The sequence below is a fragment of the Octopus sinensis genome, linkage group LG1 (genome assembly GCF_006345805.1).
Source record: "Octopus sinensis linkage group LG1, ASM634580v1, whole genome shotgun sequence".
Classification (NCBI taxonomy): Eukaryota; Metazoa; Mollusca; class Cephalopoda; order Octopoda; family Octopodidae; genus Octopus; species Octopus sinensis.
The window spans coordinates 195,142,908-195,165,805 of NC_042997.1; the positions used below are offsets into that span (position 1 = coordinate 195,142,908).

Below are 22,898 nucleotides of genomic sequence, written 5' to 3' on the forward strand. Positions count from 1 at the left end.
TACATACATGCATACTATACTTACATGCATACTATACATACATGCATACTATACATACATGCATACTATACATACATACGTATATACTATATATACATACATACATACGTACATGCATACTATACATACATGCATACTATACATACATGCATACTATACATACATACATACTATACATATGTACATACTATACATACGTACATACTATACATACGTATATACTATACATACATGCATACTATACATACGTACATGCATACTATACATACGTACATGCATACTATACATACGTACATGCATACTATACATACATACATACGTATATACTATACATACGTACATACAATACAATACATACATGCATATATACGTACATACATGCATACTATACATACATACGTGCATACTATACATACATGCATACTATACATACGTACATGTGCGCATGCCCACACATTTAGACTATATGTAAACTAACAAGTATAAATAGAAATAATAAATGTGTATAGGTGTGTATACCTACAATGGTGACCAAGGCAGTGGCTTCTTTAAATCAGTTTTGAATCTGGTTATTTTGTGTTTTTTTTCTTCTTTTTTTTTTAATTATTTTTATTGCCTTTGGATGGTTTGGTTGACAGCTTTATTCTGAAGAGTTTAAAGTTCCTAAAACTGGACTTTTTTTTATTTATAAAATTAAGATTAGAAAAAAAAAATCTTTTCTGTTTGAACTGAATTTTTAAATAGAATTTCTACCAAAACAATTGAAATATTTTTTTTTTATTTCATGATTCAGATTTGCCTCTGTTATTTGAATTTCAATTTGTGTTTAGATTTTTGCTATAGTTTTAAAAAATGGGTGCTTTTTGTTGGTGGATGGGGGTCTTTTAAGTTTTTCTTTTGTTTTTGTTTATTCAGTTTTAATTTATGAAAGCACCTGAAATTTCAAAGATTTCAAGTTGAAACTTGAAGAAAGGAAGTGTTATAACTGTCACCAATTATAGGCTCATATATTTCTTCTTTTTCTTTTTTTCTTCTTCTTCTTTTTCTTTTTCTTCTTTTTCTACTTCTTCTTCTTCCTTTTCTTTTTCTTCTTCTTCTCCTTCACACACACACACACACACACGCACATCATGAGTTTGTACATGTTTTCATATTTACTAAATTCTACTCCTAAAATATTAGTCAGACTGAGGTTATAATATCTGTCAGGTGCAGGCATAGCCGTGTGGTTAAGAACCTTGCTTTCCAACCATGTGATTTCAGGTTCAGTCCCACTGCATGGAACTTTGTGCATTTGTCTTCAACTATGGCTTTGTTCAACTAAACTCTTCTCAGTGGATTTGGTAAGTAGAGACTATAGCCTTGGGCCAACCAAAGCCTGTGAGTGGATTTGGTAGATAGAAACTAAAAGAAGCTCATCGTATATATGTATATGTATATATATATATGTATGTGTGTGTGTGTATATATGCTTGTGTGTCTGTGTTTGTCCCCCCCCAACATCGCATGACAACCGATGCCCGTAACTTAGCGGTTCAGCAAAAAGAGACCGACAGAATAAGTACTAGGCTTACAAAGAATGAGTCCTGGGGTTGATTTGCTCGACTAAAAGCTGTGCTCCAGCATGACCACAGTCAATTGACTGAAACAAGTAAAAGAGAGTAAAAGAGTTCCATTGTGTCTATGTGTGTATACGTATGTGTGCATGTGTCCTTGTCTTGAGATCATGTGATGGTTATAGAGCAGCATCCATTCCAAATCTTCCATAACATGTCCGGCCTGGTGAAATACTACCTTGCTTGGAAACGAATGAGGATTGGTGACAAGGACGGCATCCATCTGTAAAAAATATGCCATCAACAAATTCTGTCTGATCCTTACATAAATTAGACATTAAAACAATGATAATGTGTGTATGATGATACATCATCATTTAGCATCTGCTTTCCATGCTGGCACGGGTTGGATGGTTCGACCGGGGTCTGGGAAGCCAGGAGGCTCCGCCAGGGTCCAGTCTGATCTGGCAGTTTTTCTACAGCTGGATGCCCTTCCTAACGCCAACCACTCTGTGAGTGTAGTGGGTGCTTTTTATGTGCCACCGGAATGGATACCAGTCAAGGCGTCGCTGGTGTTGGCCATGTTTGGATAGTGTTTTTTACGTCCCACCAGCACGGGTATCACAACTACAATTTCCATTTGAATTTTATTTTCATGGTGATGTACTTGACTCAATAGGTCTCCTCAAGCGCAGCAGGTCACCCTACAAGCCAAGGTTAGCACAGCAGGCCATCCTGCAAGCCATGAACTCACTTCAATTGTCGGGTCTTCTCAGTCACAGCATATCTAGGAGGTCTCGAGATATATATGTGTGTGTGTATGTGGTGAGGTTCTTATAGTTCCCCTCACTAGGTATTGATTGATCCAGGGCTAGCTGTTGGAGAAGACATTGAGGGTGTCATGCACTGGGACCGAATCTGATAGCATGTGACTGAAGAGTGGACATCTTAATGTCACAATTATGACTGATGATGATGATGATATATCATCATCAGATTCTTTTATGTGCAGATAATCTTCCTGTCACTAATCTTCAACTGTTTTCATGCAAGGCCATATTGACCCTAGCCTGGGCATGTTTTCATTGGAGATTGCAAACAAATGACACTAATGACAATGTTTACAATTAATGCAGGATGTGAAGACAACTACTCACACATGTTCCTACACACACACATACACACATTTTTATAATTCACTTATTTTTATACATTCACATACTCTTTTACTCTTTTACTTGTTTCAGTCATTTGACTGCGGCCATGCTGGAGCACCGCCTTTTAGTCGAGCAAATCGACCTCGGGACTTATGCTTTGTAAGCCGAGTACTTATTCTATCGGTCTCTTTTGCCGAACCGCTAAGTGACGGGGAAGCAAACACACCAACATCGGTTGTCAAGCAATGCTAAGGGGACAAACACAATCACACACACATACACATATATACGACAGGCTTCTTTCAGTTTCCGTCTACCAAATCCACTCACAAGGCATTGGTCGGCCCGGGGCTATAGCAGAAGACACTTGGCCAAGATGCCACGCAGTGGGACTGAACCCGGAACCATGTGGTTGGTTAGCAAGCTACTTACCACACAGCCACTCCTGCACCTATATATACATAAGTAATCACATATGATGATTATGTAATCTTATCAGATGATAGCCATCCCACATTCAGCCTGATTGGTCTGATCTACCTTCATCCTTGCATGTGTGCAGATATATGACTTTTGGAAACATTTTTTCACACTGTTGCTGAAGTATGGAACAAACTGCCGGCATAGTCATTTGACTATGGCCATGCTGGAGTGCCACCTTTAGTCGAGCGAGCAAATCGACTCCAGGACTTATTCTTTGGAAGCCTAGTACTTATTCTATCGGTCTCTTTTGCCAAACCGCTAAGTTACAGGGATGCAAACACACCAGCATCGGTTATCAAGCGATGTTGGGGGACACACAAAGACACACACACACACACATAAATATATATATATATATATACATGTATATGACGGGCTTTTTTCAGTTTCCGTCTACCAAATCCACTCACAAAGCTTTGGTCGGCCCGAGGCTATAGTAGAAGACACTTGCCCAAGGTGCCACGCAGTGGGACTGAACCCAGAGCCATGTGGTTGGTAAGCAAGCTACTTACCACGCAGCCACTCCTGCACCTATAGTAACTTTTTAATTATGGATCTATAGGAAAAATGAATTTCATTTTCGTATTTGGTATTCAAAACTTAATCCATGTAACAAATTTGAAAACAATTCAAACAATATTGTAAGCAGTGATGAAAACCACAAAGACCCATCAAGTAGCCAGCATGAAATAAACCATATAGGTAAAGATCAATACAAAATACATAATTATATAAATACTAGCAGTATCGCCCGGCGTTGCTCGGGTTTGTAAGGGAAATAACTATACAGCATTTTTAGAGAGTTATAGCCAAAAAATAGCAAAAAAATGGGAAAAAAAATGATGGTAAATTTTTTTTGAGAGTTAAAAAAGGTGGAGTTGCGACCCCTAGACGGTCTGTGGTTTGTGTTTCTGATTCTCGACCCCATGTCGAATTTATCGATTTTTTTCAGAACTGGGGGAACTTTTCAAAATTTTCGCTGCGTTAGTTTTGAATTATGACATTGGGCTATGTGTGTGTCAAGTTTCATCAGAATCGGTTGAAAGCCGTGGTCAGGGTGAGGGTACAAGCAAACAGACACACAGAAAACACACAGACAAACTGCCGTTTATATAGAGAGAGATAATTATAGTAAGGGCACTAATGAGTAGCACCACATGCTAGAAATAGATGCCAAATGGCTCTAGGAACTACATTATTTACCACATTGGCACAGGCTGAAAGCAAGGGAAATGAACGAAAAGGATTTTTTTGAAAATAGTTTAACGATAGATTGATTTCTAGTTTAGGGATAACTCAGTTATACCATACTAAACTAGAAATTGATTTATTGTTAAGCCATTAAAAAAAAGTCTTTTTTGTTCGTTTCCCTCACTTTCAGCCTGTACCAGTGTGATAAATAATGTAGTTGTTAGAGCCATTTGGCATCTATTTCTAGCATGTGGCTCTACTCATTAGTGCCCTTACTATAATTATATTTATAGAATTATGTTTTATATATATATCATCCACCACTTCATCATCATCATCATCGTTCAACCCTTTCGTTACCAACCCGACTGAAACCGGCTCTGGCTCTGTTGTACAAATGTCTTGTTTTCATAGGTTTTGAATTAAAATCTTCCACCAAACCTTAGTCACAATTTATGTTCCTAACACTAGCTTTAGGATAACATAAGTTAGTTTACTAAATTCTTTGTTCTATTTAAAGTAATTGAAAGAAACACAGAGCTTCTCAAAATAAATACAGTAATGAAAGGGTTAATGACCATTTTCGAAGCTGGCATGGGTTGGATGGTTTGACTGAGGTCTGGAAAGCCAGCAGCTGCACCAGGCTCCAATCTGATCTTGCAGTGTTTCTACAGCTGGATGCCCTTCCTAATGCTAACCACTCTGAGAGTGTAGTGGGTGCTTTTGAAGTGCCACCGGCAGTCAGTGGGTACTGGCATCAGCCTATGATAGATCATTAGCTCCTACACGCATTTTTTTCTCTCCTTGTTTCTCTCCTTGTTTTTTTTCTGTGTCCCTTTCTGTCAAAGAGCGTAGGCTCGAAACGTAAAATACTTGTTCTATTTCTATTCCTGAGTGCCATACTAATACCTTTGTTTGTTTGTACTCCACCTGCCTTCGTCTTTTGTTTATTTTCATAAACCTTCCTGAGCGTCCAATAATACTATACTTGTTCCACGTCCTCGCATTGTTGTGTTTTCATGCTTGGATTAACTATATATATAGAGAGAGATATATAGATGTAGGGTGGGGTTGTGTTTATGTATGTTTGTCCCCCCACCAATGCTTGACAATTAGTGTTGATGTGTTTATGTGTCTGTAACTTAGCAGTTCAGCTAAAGAGTCTGATAGAATAAGTGCCAAGCTTTCAAAAAAAATTAAAATTAATAAATAAATAAGTACTGAGGCTGATTCATACAACTAAAAATTTTTTAAGGCCATGCCCCAGCATGGCCACAGTCTAATGACTGAAACAAGTACATGATAAAAGATACACATACCAACACACTCAAAAGCTCAGTTGTTTACACGTCGTGGGACTTTTGTGTAACCTGTTTGTTTTGGTTGGGTGTTTGTGCATTCGGTCAAATTTCAGTTCAAGAAATAAGTTAGAGAAATTAAATAAAAGATTTGAAAGCCACTCACAGAAAATACAGGATATAACTGAAAAAGGAAAGGTGTGAGAATTATTAATATGAGAACTTGTTTCATTTTTAGCTCTATTTACCTGTTATTTACGTGTTTTAATAAAGTAAATGCGGGTATTCGTGAGTCTAATCTAACTGGAAGTGTTGGATTGTTTTGCCAAAGTATATCAGTTCCTGCCATTGGTTGTAAAAATTGAAAAACTAAATTGTAAAGGGATGTTTTCTTATTTCATATCCTGGTTAGCATAATGCTCTTTCTTTTTGTGGTTAATGCTCGAATAGACTTTTGCTGTCAAATGTCATTATAGGAGTAGATTAAGAGAGGACGCTTGTCATTTATTCTGATTATTTTTGTTCTCGGAGAGCTAGCAGTAACACGTGAGGTTTTACATGCAAACAGAGGTGAATATTTAACATTTCTTCTCTATATCTATCTATCTATATATATATATATATATATATATATTTGTTAACCCATTTTTTTTTTGTTACCAATCCATCAAAGACCATCCCTATTTCTATGTTACTAACCACTATACAGAGTGGCCCTGAATTAGGCTCACAGCTATTCAAGTATCTCTTTTACATTCATATATTAATAGTTTAGATCTTAATTATAAAAAAATAAATAAATACGAAACCATTATTCTTTGCTAATTTAGTTAATTGTAAGATAGAAATTTAAATGTAGTAAAATGTTTCAAAAGAAATTCAAAGTGCCTACGTGATAACTGTAAACCTACTTTTGGGCCACCCTGTATATATGTGTGTGTGTGTGTGTGTGTGGTGTGTGTGTGTGTATGTATGTATGTATATATATATATGTATACACACACACACACAGCTGGGCATAAGTTCGTTAATTTTTAATTACCTAAGTTAACATTTTCGTTGATGATTTAACTTTTAAGTTAACTTTGAAAATCCTTATTGGACTAATTAACTTCCGTTACATTTACCTTCTGTTAACTCCAGTCTGTGAATCCCAAAATTTCATAAAAACTGGTAAACATTTAAAAGTTTCTATTGTTTTCAGATGGTCTTGACATATTCAATATTGTACGTGTCATTCTTTCAGTCTTTTATAGGCCTTTTAAAATTTAAAATTAAAGCACGTAAAAAAGCACCCACTACACTCACAGAGTGGTTGGCGTTAGGAAGGGCATCCAGCCATAGAAACATTGCCAGATCAGACTGGGCCTGGTGCAGCCTTCTGGCCTCCCAGACTCCAGTTGATCCGTCCAACCCATGCTAGCATGGAAAGCGGGCGCTAAATGATGATAAAATCAATATTTTTTAACTCTAAAGCAAAAAAAAAAAAAAAGAAACTATAGTTTTTGGGATACTTTTTGGTTATTTTCACCCCCATTAAAAAAATTGGGTTATCTCCCTCAACTACAAAAATTGTTTAGTCCTCAATAAAACAAAACTGAAAAAAATTAAACATCTTACTGAATCTGATGACATTTTTATAACAAATCATACCATTCTTAATTGAGGAGGCCAAACATCAACAATGTGTTGAAGTATTGAATCAAAAGGATCTATCTCTTTTAATCCCATCTCGTCACCACATAAGCTCGATTTTTTTTTAGTGGGGAGATAACCCAGTTTTTTAATGGCAATTTTTTAATAGGGGTGAGATAACCAAAAACTACTGTTTTGGGGTTCTAAAGGCCCAAAAAGCTGATTTTATAGTTTTGGCACTTTTTAAAACTTTAGTGTTTAAAGCGGCCAAAACCCCTTGTATCTAATTCCTCTGTGAAATCTTCTAAAAAACTAAACAAATCATGTTAGTGAATTCTTGTAACTTTGAGACAATATGAGGCTTTTCTTCCAGAAAGCATACAACTGGGAAAAAAGCAAAATTAACTGAGGTGGATGTCAACAGAGAAAATATTGACTTGTATAAAGTGGGAAAAATAAATGGAAAGAAAAACGTTGGTAAATTTTGATGTGAATGCAAATAGCTGTTACATGGTAGCAGGGCATGCTAGGAATAGCAGCCAAATCATTCCTTTTCTGGGAAAAGGAGCTGTTTAAGAATGATTTCGATGTCACATTCATTGAAACCATGCAAGATAATCTAGAAAAGAAAAATGACCCACGTACAAAATCCCTTGGTGGGAAACTTCGAGCTCCCCACCACCACTTACACCCTTCTTTTCTGGTAAAAAAGTGGCTTGAGGTATGTTTGGAGATCAGATACGTTGAATGAATCATTCCACACCAAGATACGAAGTAGTTACCAAAAGAATAAAATCTTGTACCGATTATACCTGTATTTTAATTCAAATTAAAGTACCTCGGAAAATTTTTTTCCAACAAATCTTTACATATGCTTAATCTACAGGACATGAGCAATTATTTGGTGAAAGTTTCATTAAAAAGTATCTATTTTTCTGGAAGTTATGAGGAAACAAAGTTGGTGGGGGTATTAAATTGTAGATACGCCTTTTTTCAATAAAAGTTAATGTTAATGGATTAACGTTAACTTCTGTTACATTTTCAATGAATTAACAGATTAACAATTAACGAAGTTAACTTTTCAATTAACCATGCCCACTTTTGTATGTATGTATGTATGTATGTATATATATATATATCTTCTGAATATATAAAATCCTTTGTCTCTCTGTCTATTCCAATGTATTCTCAAATGGCTCAACCAAATCAAATCAAATTTTACATTGTATTACTACGAGACCCCGTGAATGTCAACATGTAATTTTGGGGGGATTAAAACAAAGCAGCATTGGTACTGGTTCCATATTATGTGTCAAATCTCAAACAGTAAAAGTGAAAGAATAAGATCTATATTGTAATGTGAAATATTGTTTCATTTTTATACTTTTACTTTTAATTCTAAGCACCACCACAATATCACATTTTGTATATGACTGTATATCTGTCTGTGAATATATGTGTGAGTGTACGAGTGTGTATATGTTTCACAGTGTGTGTGTCTTTCCACGTTAGGTGCGTTATTAAACACACTCTATGTATGTGAGGGCTGGTCAGTGTCCATATTAAATTTTATTTTCATTTCCATTAAAACAATATAACATTTCGGAGAGATAATCTTTCTGTTTATGGAGATGTACTTGCATAGGAAGTGACTTGATGTGAGATTGTGTGCTAGGAGCACACACACACACATATATATATATACACAACCTTCGACAGAGTAACAGTTATATATACAGCTTGAACAGACACACATATCAGTACATAAACATACATTTACATGTACATACACATATACACACATGCAGACACATGTCTACATACTAACATATGTAAATGCTCACATACATATATATATATATATACATACGTATATGCATATATGCACATTTATACATAGATATACACATTTATATATATATCATGAACTAACTCTTACTTTCTCAGATGCAGCACAAAATTTTGTCAGTGTACAGGTCACAGTTTCAAAGTGGCAAAAATATTTTGAAACAAATGAAATTCAAATGTTGAAGTGAATCTAACCTGTTTAGTGTGTGCTTCAATGGCTTACAAACATCTTCCACACTGCGATCTTTCTAAACACATCTACTCATACATACACATATGTAACAGTACGTTACTAAACACACACACACACACATCTACACATACATATACATATGTGACGACTGACGGTGACAACTATGTCACATTTTGTATATGACTGTGTATCTGTCTGTGAATGTGTGTGTGTGAGTTTATGAGTGTGTATATCTCTCACAGTATGTGTGTGTGTTTTTTCGTCTTAAATCCGTCATTAAACACACTTTATGTATGTGAGGGATGGTCAGTGTCAATACAAAATTTTATTTTTATTTCCATCAAAACAATATAACATTTCATAGAAATAATCTTTCTATTGTCAACAGGACATTTTATACCACCACCACGACATCATATTTTTTATATAACTGTGTATATGTGTATATGTCTCAGTGTATGTGTCTTTCCATGTTAGCTACATTATTGAACACACACACACATATACATATACGATGACTGATATGCGTGAATGTATGTTTGTGTGTGTCTTTCTTACTATATGTATGTGAAAGCTGGCCAGTGTCAATACAAAATTTTATTTTCATTTCAATTAAAACAATATAACATTTCATAGAAATAATCTTTCTATTGTCAACAGGACATTTTATACCAGGACAACAATGACATCATGTTTTGTATATGACTGTGTATCTGTCTGTGAGTGTAATGTATAAGTGTGTATAAGACTCATAGTCTATCTCCTTAACTTCTTGGAGATTTTAGGCATAATTATACTAATGTGTCCATCTGTTATAATTTAATTAAATTCTATGTATATGTGCAACTGAAAATTGCTCTGTATTTTAAATTGATGTAATGATTGCATTGTTCAATTAAATGGAGTTGCATGAAACAATCGTACTGCATTATCTCTGGATATCCATGTTGCTTATTTTGATATATATGTATATATATATATGCATATATGTATGTATATATATATATATATGCATATATGTATGTATATATATATATGCATATATGTATGTATATATATATATGCATATATGTATGTATATATATATATGCATATATGTATGTATATATATATATGCATATATGTATGTATGTATGTGTATATATATATATATATATATATGTATGTATAGGAAAGATATTCCAATTATCGCTGTCATGTGTTTTGGGCTCATGTAGGATCTATTGTATTGTATGTTCCTATTTAAAACAGTAAGGTATCATATGAGAGAGTTTCGACACCTGTTTGTAGCAAGTTGGGTGACTAGGCAGAGATCCTTTCATCTCTCTGTAGCATGGACAAGCAACTGTTTTCAAGAAGTAGGCTGCACGAAACACGGCTTGTCTTTTGGGGGGGGCCTGCATTACTGCAAAAAACTTTAAGTCAATTTTTTTGTACAGCACATTCACATGTCACATTTTTCTCATGACTAACCTATTGTGTAAATGAGATTTCCTCATTAACTATTTCCTATGCCTGACTCATGAAGTGTATTTTCCCTAGCTGCATACTATCGTGAACAGAAGCCTCTGAAATAGCTTTTGTATACAACTGGATCTTATCTTGTACATATGTTGTACACCCACACAATCTCCATTTCAACCATTGTTTAATCTTTGTATTATTTGTTTGATTTTTTAAAACTTGGTGTTTTCCTCTCCTAGTTCTATTATATTCTACAAAATCAGGAAATATGGCCCCAAACTCATACTGGACAGCTGATGATTGGTTCTGGTGACACACCTATGTATCTAGACATTCTTTGATTCATCTGCTTTCTGTGTATTTGTGTGTGTGCGCCAGATTATTTATAGATTAATTTATAGGCAAAGAAATAAATATGGATACACAGATATGGAAATATATATATATATATATATATATATATATATATATATATATTGTAAAGATAAAACATCTGTTTCAGCACATGATTTTTCACATCAAGAATATTAATTTCTTTATTGCCTACAGGGGGCTAAACACAGTGAGGGCAAACAAGGACAGACAAATGGATTAAGTCGAGTATATCAACCCCAGTGCGTAACTGGTACTTATTTAATCGACCCTGAAAGGATAAGTCAACTTCGGCGGAATTTGAACTCAGAATGTAACAGCAAACGAAATACCTATTTCTTTACTACTCACAAGGGGCTAAACACAGAGAGGACAAACAAGGACAGACAAATGGATTAAGTCGATTATATCGACCCCAGTGCGTAACTGGTACTTATTTAATCATCCCCGAAAGGATGAAAGGCAAAGTCGACCTCGGCGGAATTTGAACTCAGAACGTAACAGTATCCGAAATACAGCTACGCATTTCGCCCGGTGTGCTAACGATTCTGCCAGCTCGCCGCCTTAAGAATATTGCACATCAAGAATATTGCAAAACAATTACAAAAAGGATAGGCTGGGCAAAGTTCAGAGAGCTACTACCTCTTTTAGTAATGAAGGACCTCCCTGTCAGAGTGGAAGGCAAATTGTATAATGCCTGTGTACGAACAACTATGCTACATGGCAGTGAGACATGGGCTGTGATTACTGAGGATATGCAAAGGCTTAAAAGGAATGAAGCCAGTTTGCTCCGCTGGGTGGGTATTGTCAGTGTGCATGTATGACAGAGTGAGATTCGAGAGAAAGAACTGGGTATAAGAAGTGACAGATGTAGCATGCAAGAGAGAAGACTGCACTGGTATGGCCATGTAATGCATATGAATGGAGACAGTTGCATGAAGAGGTGCCAATCTCTAATTGTAGAAGGAACATGTGGAAGAGGTAGACTCGGGAAGATGTAAAATGAAGTGGTAAGAAAGGATCTAAAGATGAGATGACAGGGGACCGAGACCCCTGGTAGTATGCTGTGCTTGAAAGCCCACATCAAGCTCAGTAAAAGTGTGGTTGTCTTTGAATACAGGCTTGTGCCCTGCATCCCTCTGCAGCTGAGTATTCCTAATCTTGTGGACACGTAAGTGGTGGTACTCATCATTATCATTATCATCATCATTGTTTAATGTCTGCTTTCCATGCTAGCATGGGTTGGACGATTTTTGACTGAGGTGCTGGCGAACCAGATGGCTGCACCAGGCTCCAATCTTGATTTGACAGAATTTCTACAGCTGGATGCCCTTCCTAATGCCAACCACTCCAAGAGTGTAGTGGGTGCTTTTCATGTGCCACCGACACAGGGGCCAGGGGAGGCTGGCTGTGGCTACGATCAGTTGATGCTTTTATGTGTCACCGACACAGACGCCAGTCAGGCAGCAGTGGCATCTGACACATTTGGATGGTGCTTTTACTGTAGTGAGAATATATGTTCAGTATCAAGTATTGATATAGCTGCATGTATATTATTAGAAGAATTCTTACAGAGAAGAAGAAGAAATTTAAGAACTATACATTTACTACATAAAATTTTATTCATTGGCTGTTGATGAGATATAATCAAAATGTAGAATCTAGTTGAATGAAGTAATCTATGCAAGAAAGTTCAGAAATAGGAAATGTAGAAATAACAGCTAAGTGGTGGTTTTCAGTCATGTGGCGTCGAGAAATAGATGGACATAGCAATGACGTGAATGGTTCTAAATTTAATTGACTAAGAAGCAAAGAGCAGAGTTAGCAAGCTGTTTTTATTAATGGAACTCTAGACATTCTAGAAACTAAGCTTCTTGAATAATTAAGAATCATGTCTCATGAAACTGATGCTTCGAGAAACTTAGTAAAGAGAGGTTACTCTATAATCCTTCTTGCAGGGGAGATCATTCAACTTTTTGGCTACCACTACAGTACCATGTAAATGCACCCATGCTGGTGCTGTGTAAAAGCACTCTGTAAAATGGTTGGTGTTAAGAAGGGTATCTAGCTGCAGAAACCAAGCCAAAACAGACGGCTTCTGTCAAGCTGTCCGACCCATGCCGGGATTGAAAACAGATGCTAAATGATGACAATGGTGATGCTACACACACACACACATGCATGCGTGCACACACACACATACACCATATTAAGGATATTGTTGGTTGCTTGGTCATGTCACAGAAAGGAAGAGGACTCAATCTTATTTGTGCTATTTGTCTTGTCTATTATATTTTCACTGTGAAGTCATGTGGCTTAGTGGTTAGGCCATTCGGCTCACGATTGTAAGGTCATGAGTTCAATTCCCAGCGATGCATTGCCTCCTTGAGCAACACACTTTATTTCACGTTGCTCCAGTCCACTCAGCTGGCAAAAATGAGTTGTACCTGTATTTCAAAGGGCCGGCCTTGTCACACTCTGTGTCACACTGAATCTCCCTGAGAACTACGTCAGGGGTACACGTGTCTGTGGAGTGCTCAGCCACTTGCACTTCAATTTCACGAGCAAGCTGTTCCTTTGATCGTATCAGCTGGGACCCTCATTATTGTAATTGACAGAGTGCTACTTTATATTTTCACTACAGTGTTTTATGTCAAATAATAATAGTTTGGGAGTATTCTTGCACTACAATAATATGAGTTGGTATTATGCTTGCAAATAATAGTTGACAGTATAATTCATGGTTGAACAGTATTGTTATTGTTAATATATATTTATTGCAAATATTCAAATGAGGAATTTGCTTGATTTAATTATTACCATGTCATCTCTTGCCCACTTTTATACCACAATTATGACACTATTATGAAAGTCTTCCTGGTTAAGCACGAGTTTTTCTAACAGATATAGGCGCAGACGTGGCTGTGTGGTAAGAAGCTTGCTTCTCAACCACATGGTTCCAGGTTCAGTTCTACTGTGTGGCAGCTTGGGCAAGTGTCTTCTACTATAACTTCGAGCCAACCAAAGCCTTGTGAGTGCATTTAGTAGACAGAAATTGAAAGAAGAGCTGGCAGGAATGTTAGCACGCCGGGCGAAATGCTTAGCAGTATTTCGTCTGCTGCTACGTTCTGAGTTCAAATTCCGCTGAGGTCAACTTTGCCTTTCATCCTTTTGGTGTCGATAAATTAAGTACCAGTTACGCACTGGGGTCGATGTAATCGACTTAATCTGTTTGTCTGTCCTTGTTTGTCTTCTCTGTGTTTAGCCCCTTGTGGGTAGTAAAGAAATAAGAAACTGAAAGAAGACTGTTGTATATATATATATATGTGTGTGTGTGTGTGTGTATATATATATATATATATATGTGTGTGTGTGTGTGTGTGTGTATAAAAAGCACCATTTGAGCATGGCTGTTGCCAGTACCACTTAACTGGCCCTCATGCCGATGGCACGTAAAAGCACCCACTACACTCTCAGACTGGTTGGCATTAGGAAGGTCATCCAGCTGTAGAAACTCTGCCAGATCAGACTGGAGTCTGGTGCAGCCATCTGGTTTGCCAGACCTCAGTCAAATCGGCATGGAAAGCGGACGTTAAACAATGATGATGTATGTGTATATGTCTGTGCTTGTCCCCCAACCATTGCTTGACAACCAATGTTGTTGTTTTTTACGTCCCCCATAACTTAGCAGTTCAACAAAAGAGACCAATAGAATAACTACTAGGCTTACAAAGAATAGGTCCTGGAGTCGATTAGTTCGACTGAAGGTAGTGCTCCAGCATGGCTGCAGTCAAATGACTGAAATAAGTAAAAGATAAGACGAAGCCTTAGCATTACTTCTTTCTAACTTTTTCATAGTGTTTTCTTGGTAAAGATATTGGGGTGGTTCATCGTTGCCTTCCCCAGCTGGATGAGGCTCATCCACCCTTTGACGGGACTTGTTTTTAGTATGTGTTTCATTTTATGTACGCATCATGGAATTTAGGAAAAGTAGGCTTACAATTATTTGTGCCAACCCTATCAGTATGAAATCATCGTTATCATAAGTGACAATCATCATCATTGTCATTTAACGTTTGTCTTCCATGCTGGTATGGGTTGGGTGGTTCAACAGGAATTGATGAGCAAGAGAGCTGTTTCAAGCTCCAGTGTCTGCTTTGGCATGGTTTCTATAGCTCAGGGATTAGGGGAACTTTTATAACCAATTAACCCAAACTGTATTTATTTATACCAACATTACCCCCTTGATTCAAAAACAAGAAAATCATAGATAATGTGGAAAACGGTTTTTGTATAAATTTACTTATGTCTAATGAGTCCTCATTGTCCCCAAGAATTTCACTTTTACTCCACTTGGGGTAATTTACCCTGGTTCACCGACATGTGCTATAGCTCAATACCCTTCCTGACACCAACCACGTTACAGTGTACCAGGTGACTTTTTTTGGGGCACCAACACTCATGAGATCACCAAGCACTCACAAGACACATGCTCAGAATCAGCTGTAAAATGATGATGATGATGATGATGTGTCTCTCTTGTATTATCTGTAATTAGCCAGTGTCAAAATCATCTTACTATAATAGGTGTTATGTCCGTGTTTCTGCCTCTTCCCTTTTCACGGTCAAACAGTTGGACCAATGGTCATGATGTTTTTTGGGATTACAAAGGAGGTAATCAGGAAGGTTTTTAGCGACAAAAGAAATGCGAAAAAGTATGACTATTTAGTGGATATTGAGTTTTGTATTAATAAATCATCTTTGATTTTTTTGTTTTGTTAAAATTCCAGCAACGAGGAGGATTAACTCTAGATTCCACCCCCCACCCCCATATAATTCATGAATTTAGAGGGTTCAGATTTGCAATACTATATCTTTATTTCCTATCATAGATGGACAGATTTCTAAAGATTCCGCTCACACATTCACAGCAAACAAGGCATAGAGCCAGACTTTAGATCATGTTTACACACGATGTTTACACATGGCCGGTTATACGTCACTGACTCCAGTAATTTGTGAATTGTGTCAACCAAACAGAAAATATTGTCTACAAAGATGGTTTCTAATCATATTGATATTACCGAAACGAATGTGTTTAATAATTCGTATAAGGGAGTTTGTGAACTTTTAATGTATAAGAGTACAAACAAGTGTAAAATAGTGTAAACAACTGAAATAAAAGTATATCTAAATCACATTTTTTTTCTTGATACTTTTTGTGTAGTGTTTGAAGGAAGGTCTGGCTTTTGTTAGGAGTGGTCCACATAACCATTCATGATACAGAGGGTGAGGGCCTATTTTAGTTCAGGACTGAATCATCATCAAATGGCACTTAGTTGCAATAGAATGCATACAGCTGCAATAAAATGCTGTATCACCAACAGTAATGGGAATTTTCCAAAACATCACCCAGTATGTTCATTTACACATTTCTCAATACACACAGCCCTTATGACTTCCCTCCTTCATTTTGTTTCCATCGTAGATGGGTAGATTTGCTAGTAATATCAATATTGACTGTCATACGATGAGTAACATCTTGGTAAAACATTTCTAATAGCAGGAAGGAGTAGGCTGTAATTATTTAAGAGTGGTGGTGGAGGTGGGTAAATTGCGTTGTTAAATAATATAAGGAAAATATTGAATTTGTTCAACTCTGTGGGCTTCTTTCAGTTTCAGGTGGTGGCAGCGGGAAGCAGGATTAAACTGGAACATAAGAAAGCCACGCATTTACAAAGCTCCACAAATCAGTTCAGATGGAGTTTTTGTTTGTCAGTTTTCTATAAAAAATATATACAGTCAGTTGTCTTGAAGATTGATAGAGCCCCCTAAACGTCCCCTGCGTATTATACTCAAGGGTGGACTATACTCGAGGATTTATGGTATATATTATCTTGTTTGGAAACAGGTGACTGTTGGTAACAGAAAGAGCATTAAACAATAGGAAATCTGCCTCAATAAATTCCATCTGATCCATGAAAGTATGGAAAAGTGGACACTAAAATTCATACACACACACCATTCTCTCATATATATATTTACACACTTACACTCAACTTTTGTAATTTCATTTTAGAATCTTTCTGGATCTATTTAACCATTCAGTATTCAGCTTACACTGTTACATTCAATGCTTATTTATTCCACATTATTTTTAATTCAACATGCATTATCTCAGACCTTCAAGATATCAATTTTTAAAATGACATTGTAGGGTAGATGTGAGAGGCCTGACCTGGCCAGTTTGTACATAAAGCAGAATATTTGGACCTGATATGGTTGGTTGAACAAACTTTTACTGTCACTATTTCATTGAGAGTAGTTTTAATCTTTAACTCGGTTTAAGATTAACAGTTAGTCCTTGGGTGCCTTTAGCGGAGTACTATCTGTAGGAAACATCTGGGGGCTAAGGTGTATTCCTCTCTTCTTCCCATCAGTCTTGTTAGCCCTGTATAAAGGGTCATGTATTGCTCTTTTCCACACTAAGTGATAATATGAAAAAATGTAAGGTATTTTATGTTGAAGGACGTTTGTAAAATTGCTTCCATTTTGATTAAAGTTTCTCTTTAATTCTCTTTTCAGACTTCAACATGCACGACCATTCCTCTCACTCACACCACACAGCAGCCCCTCCAGCAGATTCACAGAACATGTCAGGTGGCATGCCGGGTATGTCAGGCATGCCAGGTATGTCAGGTATGCCTGGTATGTCAAATATGTCAGATATGTCCGACGGCATGATGAGTGTATGTTCATTTTTTCTTCCTCATTTTTGTTTTGGCTTTTAGTGTAATAAAATCTTTTCTTTAAGAAATAAATAAATACCATGTTTTCCAGCAAACAAGTTGATGAAGTATCATAGTATAAACATCTTTAGCATAAACATCTTCACTGTCTTTCCAAATTCTGTTGTATTTCACATGGAGTCTTTGGTTCCTCAAAAACCATCTTGGTCAGCCTACCGATTTGGGCTGTAAATTTAAATCTGAAAAAATTCAGATTTTGGGCTGTAAATTTAAATCTGAAAAAATTCAGATTTTGGGCTGTAAATTTAAATCTGAAAAAATTCAGATTTTGGGCTGTAAATTTAAATCTGAAAAAATTCAGATTTTGGGCTGTAAATTAAATCTGAAAAAATTCAGATTTTGGGCTGTAAATTTAAATCTGAAAAAATTCAGATTTTGGGCTGTAAATTTAAATCTGAAAAAATTCAGATTTTGGGCTGTAAATTTAAATCTGAAAAAATTCAGATTTTGGGCTGTAAATTTAAATCTGAAAAAATTCAGATTTTGGGCTGTAAATTTAAATCTGAAAAAATTCAGATTTTGGGCTGTAATTTAAATCTGAAAAAATTCAGATTTTGGGCTGTAAATTTAAATCTGAAAAAATTCAGATTTTGGGCTGTAAATTTAAATCTGAAAAAATTCAGATTTTGGGCTGTAAATTTAAATCTGAAAAAATTCAGATTTTGGGCTGTAAATTTAAATCTGAAAAAATTCAGATTTTGGGCTGTAAATTTAAATCTGAAAAAATTCAATTTGTAATGTCAGAAAATATGGTATTCTCTTTTACTCTTTTACTTGTTTCAGTTATTTGACTGTGGCCATGCTGGAGCACCACCTTTAGTCGAGCAAATCGACCCCAGGACTTATTCTTTGTAAGCCCAGTACTTATTCTATCGGTCTTTTTTGCCGAACCGCTAAGTTACGGGGATGTAAGCACACCACCATTGGTTGTCAAGCGATGTTGGGGGGACAAACATATACACATACATATATACGACGGGCTTCTTTCAGTTTCCGTCTACCAAATCCACTCACAAGGCTTTGATCGGCCCGAGGCTATATTAGAAGACACTTGGTAAGTACCAAGCTACTTACCACACAGCCACTCCTATGCCTATATGTGAATTCTATGCATCTTTTTTTCTTTTAATTCCAAAATCTCACATTCAAATTCCACCAGATATTACAAAAAAATGATTGCTTCCCTTAAAATAGATGCAACCACTAGGAGAACTATATGTGTTTATATAATTATAGTTGATGTATTATATATCCTCTCTCAGCTCTTTTGGAGCCTGGTCTGTATCATTTTCCACTCTATAATGCCATTATTTCATAGATCCCGAGAGCTAAAAAGGCTAAGTTGACCTTGGAATAATTCACTAGAAATTATTAAATATTTAGTCTAGTCTATTGAGGCATCTGTAACCGAGATAAGATTTACTTTTTAAATCTGATACATTATGTCTTGAATAAAGTTTGTCAATAAAATCCAGTGCAGTTTATATATTCCCCACAACATATTCTCATTATAACCGCTCCCTCTGAGCTCACTCTCTACATTCCCCCCTCCATCTGCCACTTCCCTTTTACAATCTCACAAATTTACCCACCCGCCAGTGCTAGTAGGGTGCCAAGAGCACCGTCCGAGCATGATCGTTGCCAGAGCAGCCAACTGGCTTCCGTGCCAGTGGCACGTAAAAGAGCACCATTTGAGCATGATTGTTACCAACGTCGCCTTACTTGCACCTGTGCCGGTGGCATGTGTAAAAAGATTCGAGCGAGGTCGTTGCCAGTACCGCCTGACTGGCCCCCGTGCCGGTGGCATGTAAAAAGCACACACTACACTCTCGGAGTGGTTGGCGTTAGGAAGGGCATCCAGCTGTAGAAACTCTGCCAGATCAAGATTGGAGCCTGGTGCAGCCATCTGGTTCGCCAGCCCTCAGTCAAAATCTTCCAATCCATGCTAGCATGGAAAGCAGACATTAAACGATGATGATGATGATGATGATTCACCCTCGCTAGTCCTTGGTCCACTTCACTATATACACCTCCTTGTAATTTGAGTATATGCCTTTCCTTGCCCCCTGTCACATATTCACCATCTCCTCTCTCTCCACTTGAGGTAGCCTTGTTTTTCCTCTACTGCAAGACACCTTTTTCTGTCTCTCTCAGTACTACTCCTCCCCTGTTCAGTTGAGGTGGGGGTGGGGTCTTGTCTTGCAAGTTTCTTGGTGAACTCACTGCTGCTGGTGCCACATAAAAGCACCCAGTACACCCTGTAAAGTAGTTGGAATTAGGAAGGGCATCCAACCATAGAAACCATGCCAAAACAGATAGCAAAAGCTTGGTGTTGTCTTCTGATTTGCCACCTCCTGTTGAATCATCTAACCCATACAAGCATTAAAAAACAGATGTTAAATGATAATGATGTTGTTGTTAGTGTGTGAGTGTGTGTGTGTGCGCGCTTATGTATATGTGTATCTTTGTCATGACACTGTGATGATTGTAAACATGAGCATCACCATCATACAAATGGCATTGTTTGTTTCTAGTCTTGTGTTTGGCCATGGGGAAATACTACCTTGCTTGGAAACAGTTGAGGATTGGCAACAGGAAGAGCATCCAGGTGTAAAAGATCTGTCCCAACAGATTCTGTTCAACCCATATGAGCATGGAAAAATGGATGTTAAATTATGAAAATTATATATAACCCATGCTAGCATGGAAAACGGACGCTAAATGATGATGATGATGATGAATTTTTATTCCCCTAACAACCTCCAACACTTTCCCCCATCACTCACTTCTCTACCACAAGTCCCCTTATATACATATATATATATATAATAACAAAGGGCAAAATGAATTAATTAAGAAGTAATCAGTAATTTCACCATGTAGAATTCGGCATGAAAAAGACCATTTCATGGTAAGCTTAAGTAATACTTTATAATTAGGGTTCAGCAAAGATTTGCTTCACCACTTGAAAAGTACTTTGGTTTTTCTGGGAGTCCCTTTTAAAGTAGAAGAAATAGCTAAGGTTTTTTGACTGCTATTACTAAACTTCGGTATGTGGTGAAGCAAATCTTTGCTGAACCCTAATTATAAAGTATATATATATATATATATATATATATATATATATATATATAAGACTCGGCAAGCGCATGTGAGACCATAACCTTGTGGCCTATGCCAGGTGTGTAACCAGTCCACTTATGCGTGCCTTTCCTTCATTGGACACTAAACTCTGCTTGCGAAGACCAGTTGAGGCAAGTGAAATCGAAATCAAACTCGGTGACTGGCATCCATTGCTAGTGGAGCACTAAGAGTACCATATGAGTGAGATTGTTGCCAGAGCAACAAGCTGGCCTCCGTGCCGATGGCACATTAAAAACACCATTCGAGCGTGATCATTACCGGTTTCGCCTTACTAGCACTTGTGCTGGTGGCACATGAAAAAAAAAATCATTCGAACAAGGTCGTTGCCAGTGCCACTGGACTGGCTCCTGTGCAGGTGGCACATAAAAAGCACCATTTGAGCGTGGTCATTGCCAGTGCCATCGAACTGGCCCTCGTGCCGGTGGCACATAAAAGCATCCACTACACTCTCGGAATGGTTGGCATTAGGAAGGGCATCCAGCTGTAGAAACTCTGTCAGATCAGACTGGGGCCTGGTGCAGCCATTTGGTTCGCTAGACCTCAGTCAAATCGTCCAACCCATGCTAGCATGGAAAGCGGACGTTAAACGATGATGATGATAATGATGATGATATATATATTTGTTTATTTATAGGTTGTTAAGTCTAGATCATTGCCTGATAATTTTTATTCCCCTAACAACCTCCAACACTTGCCCCCATCACTCACTTCTCTACCACAAGTCCCCTTATCACACACTCCTTTATCACTCATCTGTCTATCACCCATGTCATTTTCACCCATATCTCTGTTGCCTTTGCCATTATCTATCACGCTCTCATGCACCTATTGTTCCTGTTTCAATTACTTTCTCCTCTTCTCAATATCATTGTACTTGTACCTGAAGTGGCTTTCACCTGGGATAGGTTCAGCTGGCTCCAACCAAGTCATGCTCAGTTTCAATGGAAATACACATGTATGTAGGAAATCTTGAGCAGTTATAGAGTCATAGAGGGTTTCAGGTACATTGCTTCCTACATGTGACTTGTGCATTCATTCACTTGGGGTAGATTGAGCTAGCTCTGACTACTATGTTCATTATGTTTCTGTTGAATGCTGACCACATCTGACAGTTGACCATAACATTCCAGCTTGCAAGATTGACAAACGATCCACTGGGGAGCGAATGCATTCGATAGCACAGAGGCCATAACTGTAATCGTCATTTGTTGTTGAGGTGTAGAGCTCATGTTTGGAGATTCAGTGGGAACATAAGTTCAAAGAGCTCTTACCTCTGCTGGTGACAAAGGGCCTCTCGCTCAGAGTAAAAGGCAGACTGTATGATGCATGTGTATAAACAGTTATGCTACATGGCAGTGAAACATGGGCCGTCACTTGGGGTAGATTAAGCTAGCTCTGTCTAGTGAGTACATTATGTTTCTGTTGAATGCTGACCACATCCGACAGTTGACCATAACATTCCGGCAGGCAAAAAAAAGCTTATGCCTGCAACCCCAAAATCCAGCTTGCAAGATTGACAAATGCTCCACTGGGGAGCGAATGCATTGGATAGCACAGAAGCCATAACTGTAGTCATCATTTGTTGTTGAGGTGTAGAGCTCAGTGAGAATACAAATTCATGTGGTTCCCAGTTACATATATACACATTTTGTGATAGTGTTATCCATAGCAGCTCATCTTGCCGTAGATTGTCGACCATTGCTGAGGTTTCATTGGCCAAGTCACCAATGATTATTACAGCATACATA

The 22,898-nt window shown here is 37.3% G+C and overlaps 1 protein-coding gene across 5 annotated transcripts in view; it reads left to right on the forward strand.

Annotated features, from left to right (window-relative positions):
* The window catches only part of LOC115216115 (high affinity copper uptake protein 1), a 106,127-nt gene that overhangs the window by 49,903 nt on the left and 33,326 nt on the right, over nucleotides 1–22,898 (forward strand). For 3 of the 5 annotated variants that reach the window (XM_029785346.2, XM_029785361.2, XM_029785348.2), the window contains one exon: nucleotides 17,783–17,946. In XM_029785346.2, coding sequence (XP_029641206.1) covers nucleotides 17,791–17,946 — 156 coding nt within the window. In that variant the 5' untranslated portion in view covers nucleotides 17,783–17,790. Of the gene's footprint in view, nucleotides 1–6,094; nucleotides 6,256–17,772; nucleotides 17,947–22,898 lie in introns of those variants that run through there. The other 2 variants (XM_029785347.2, XM_036508192.1) reach the window with 2 other exon arrangements.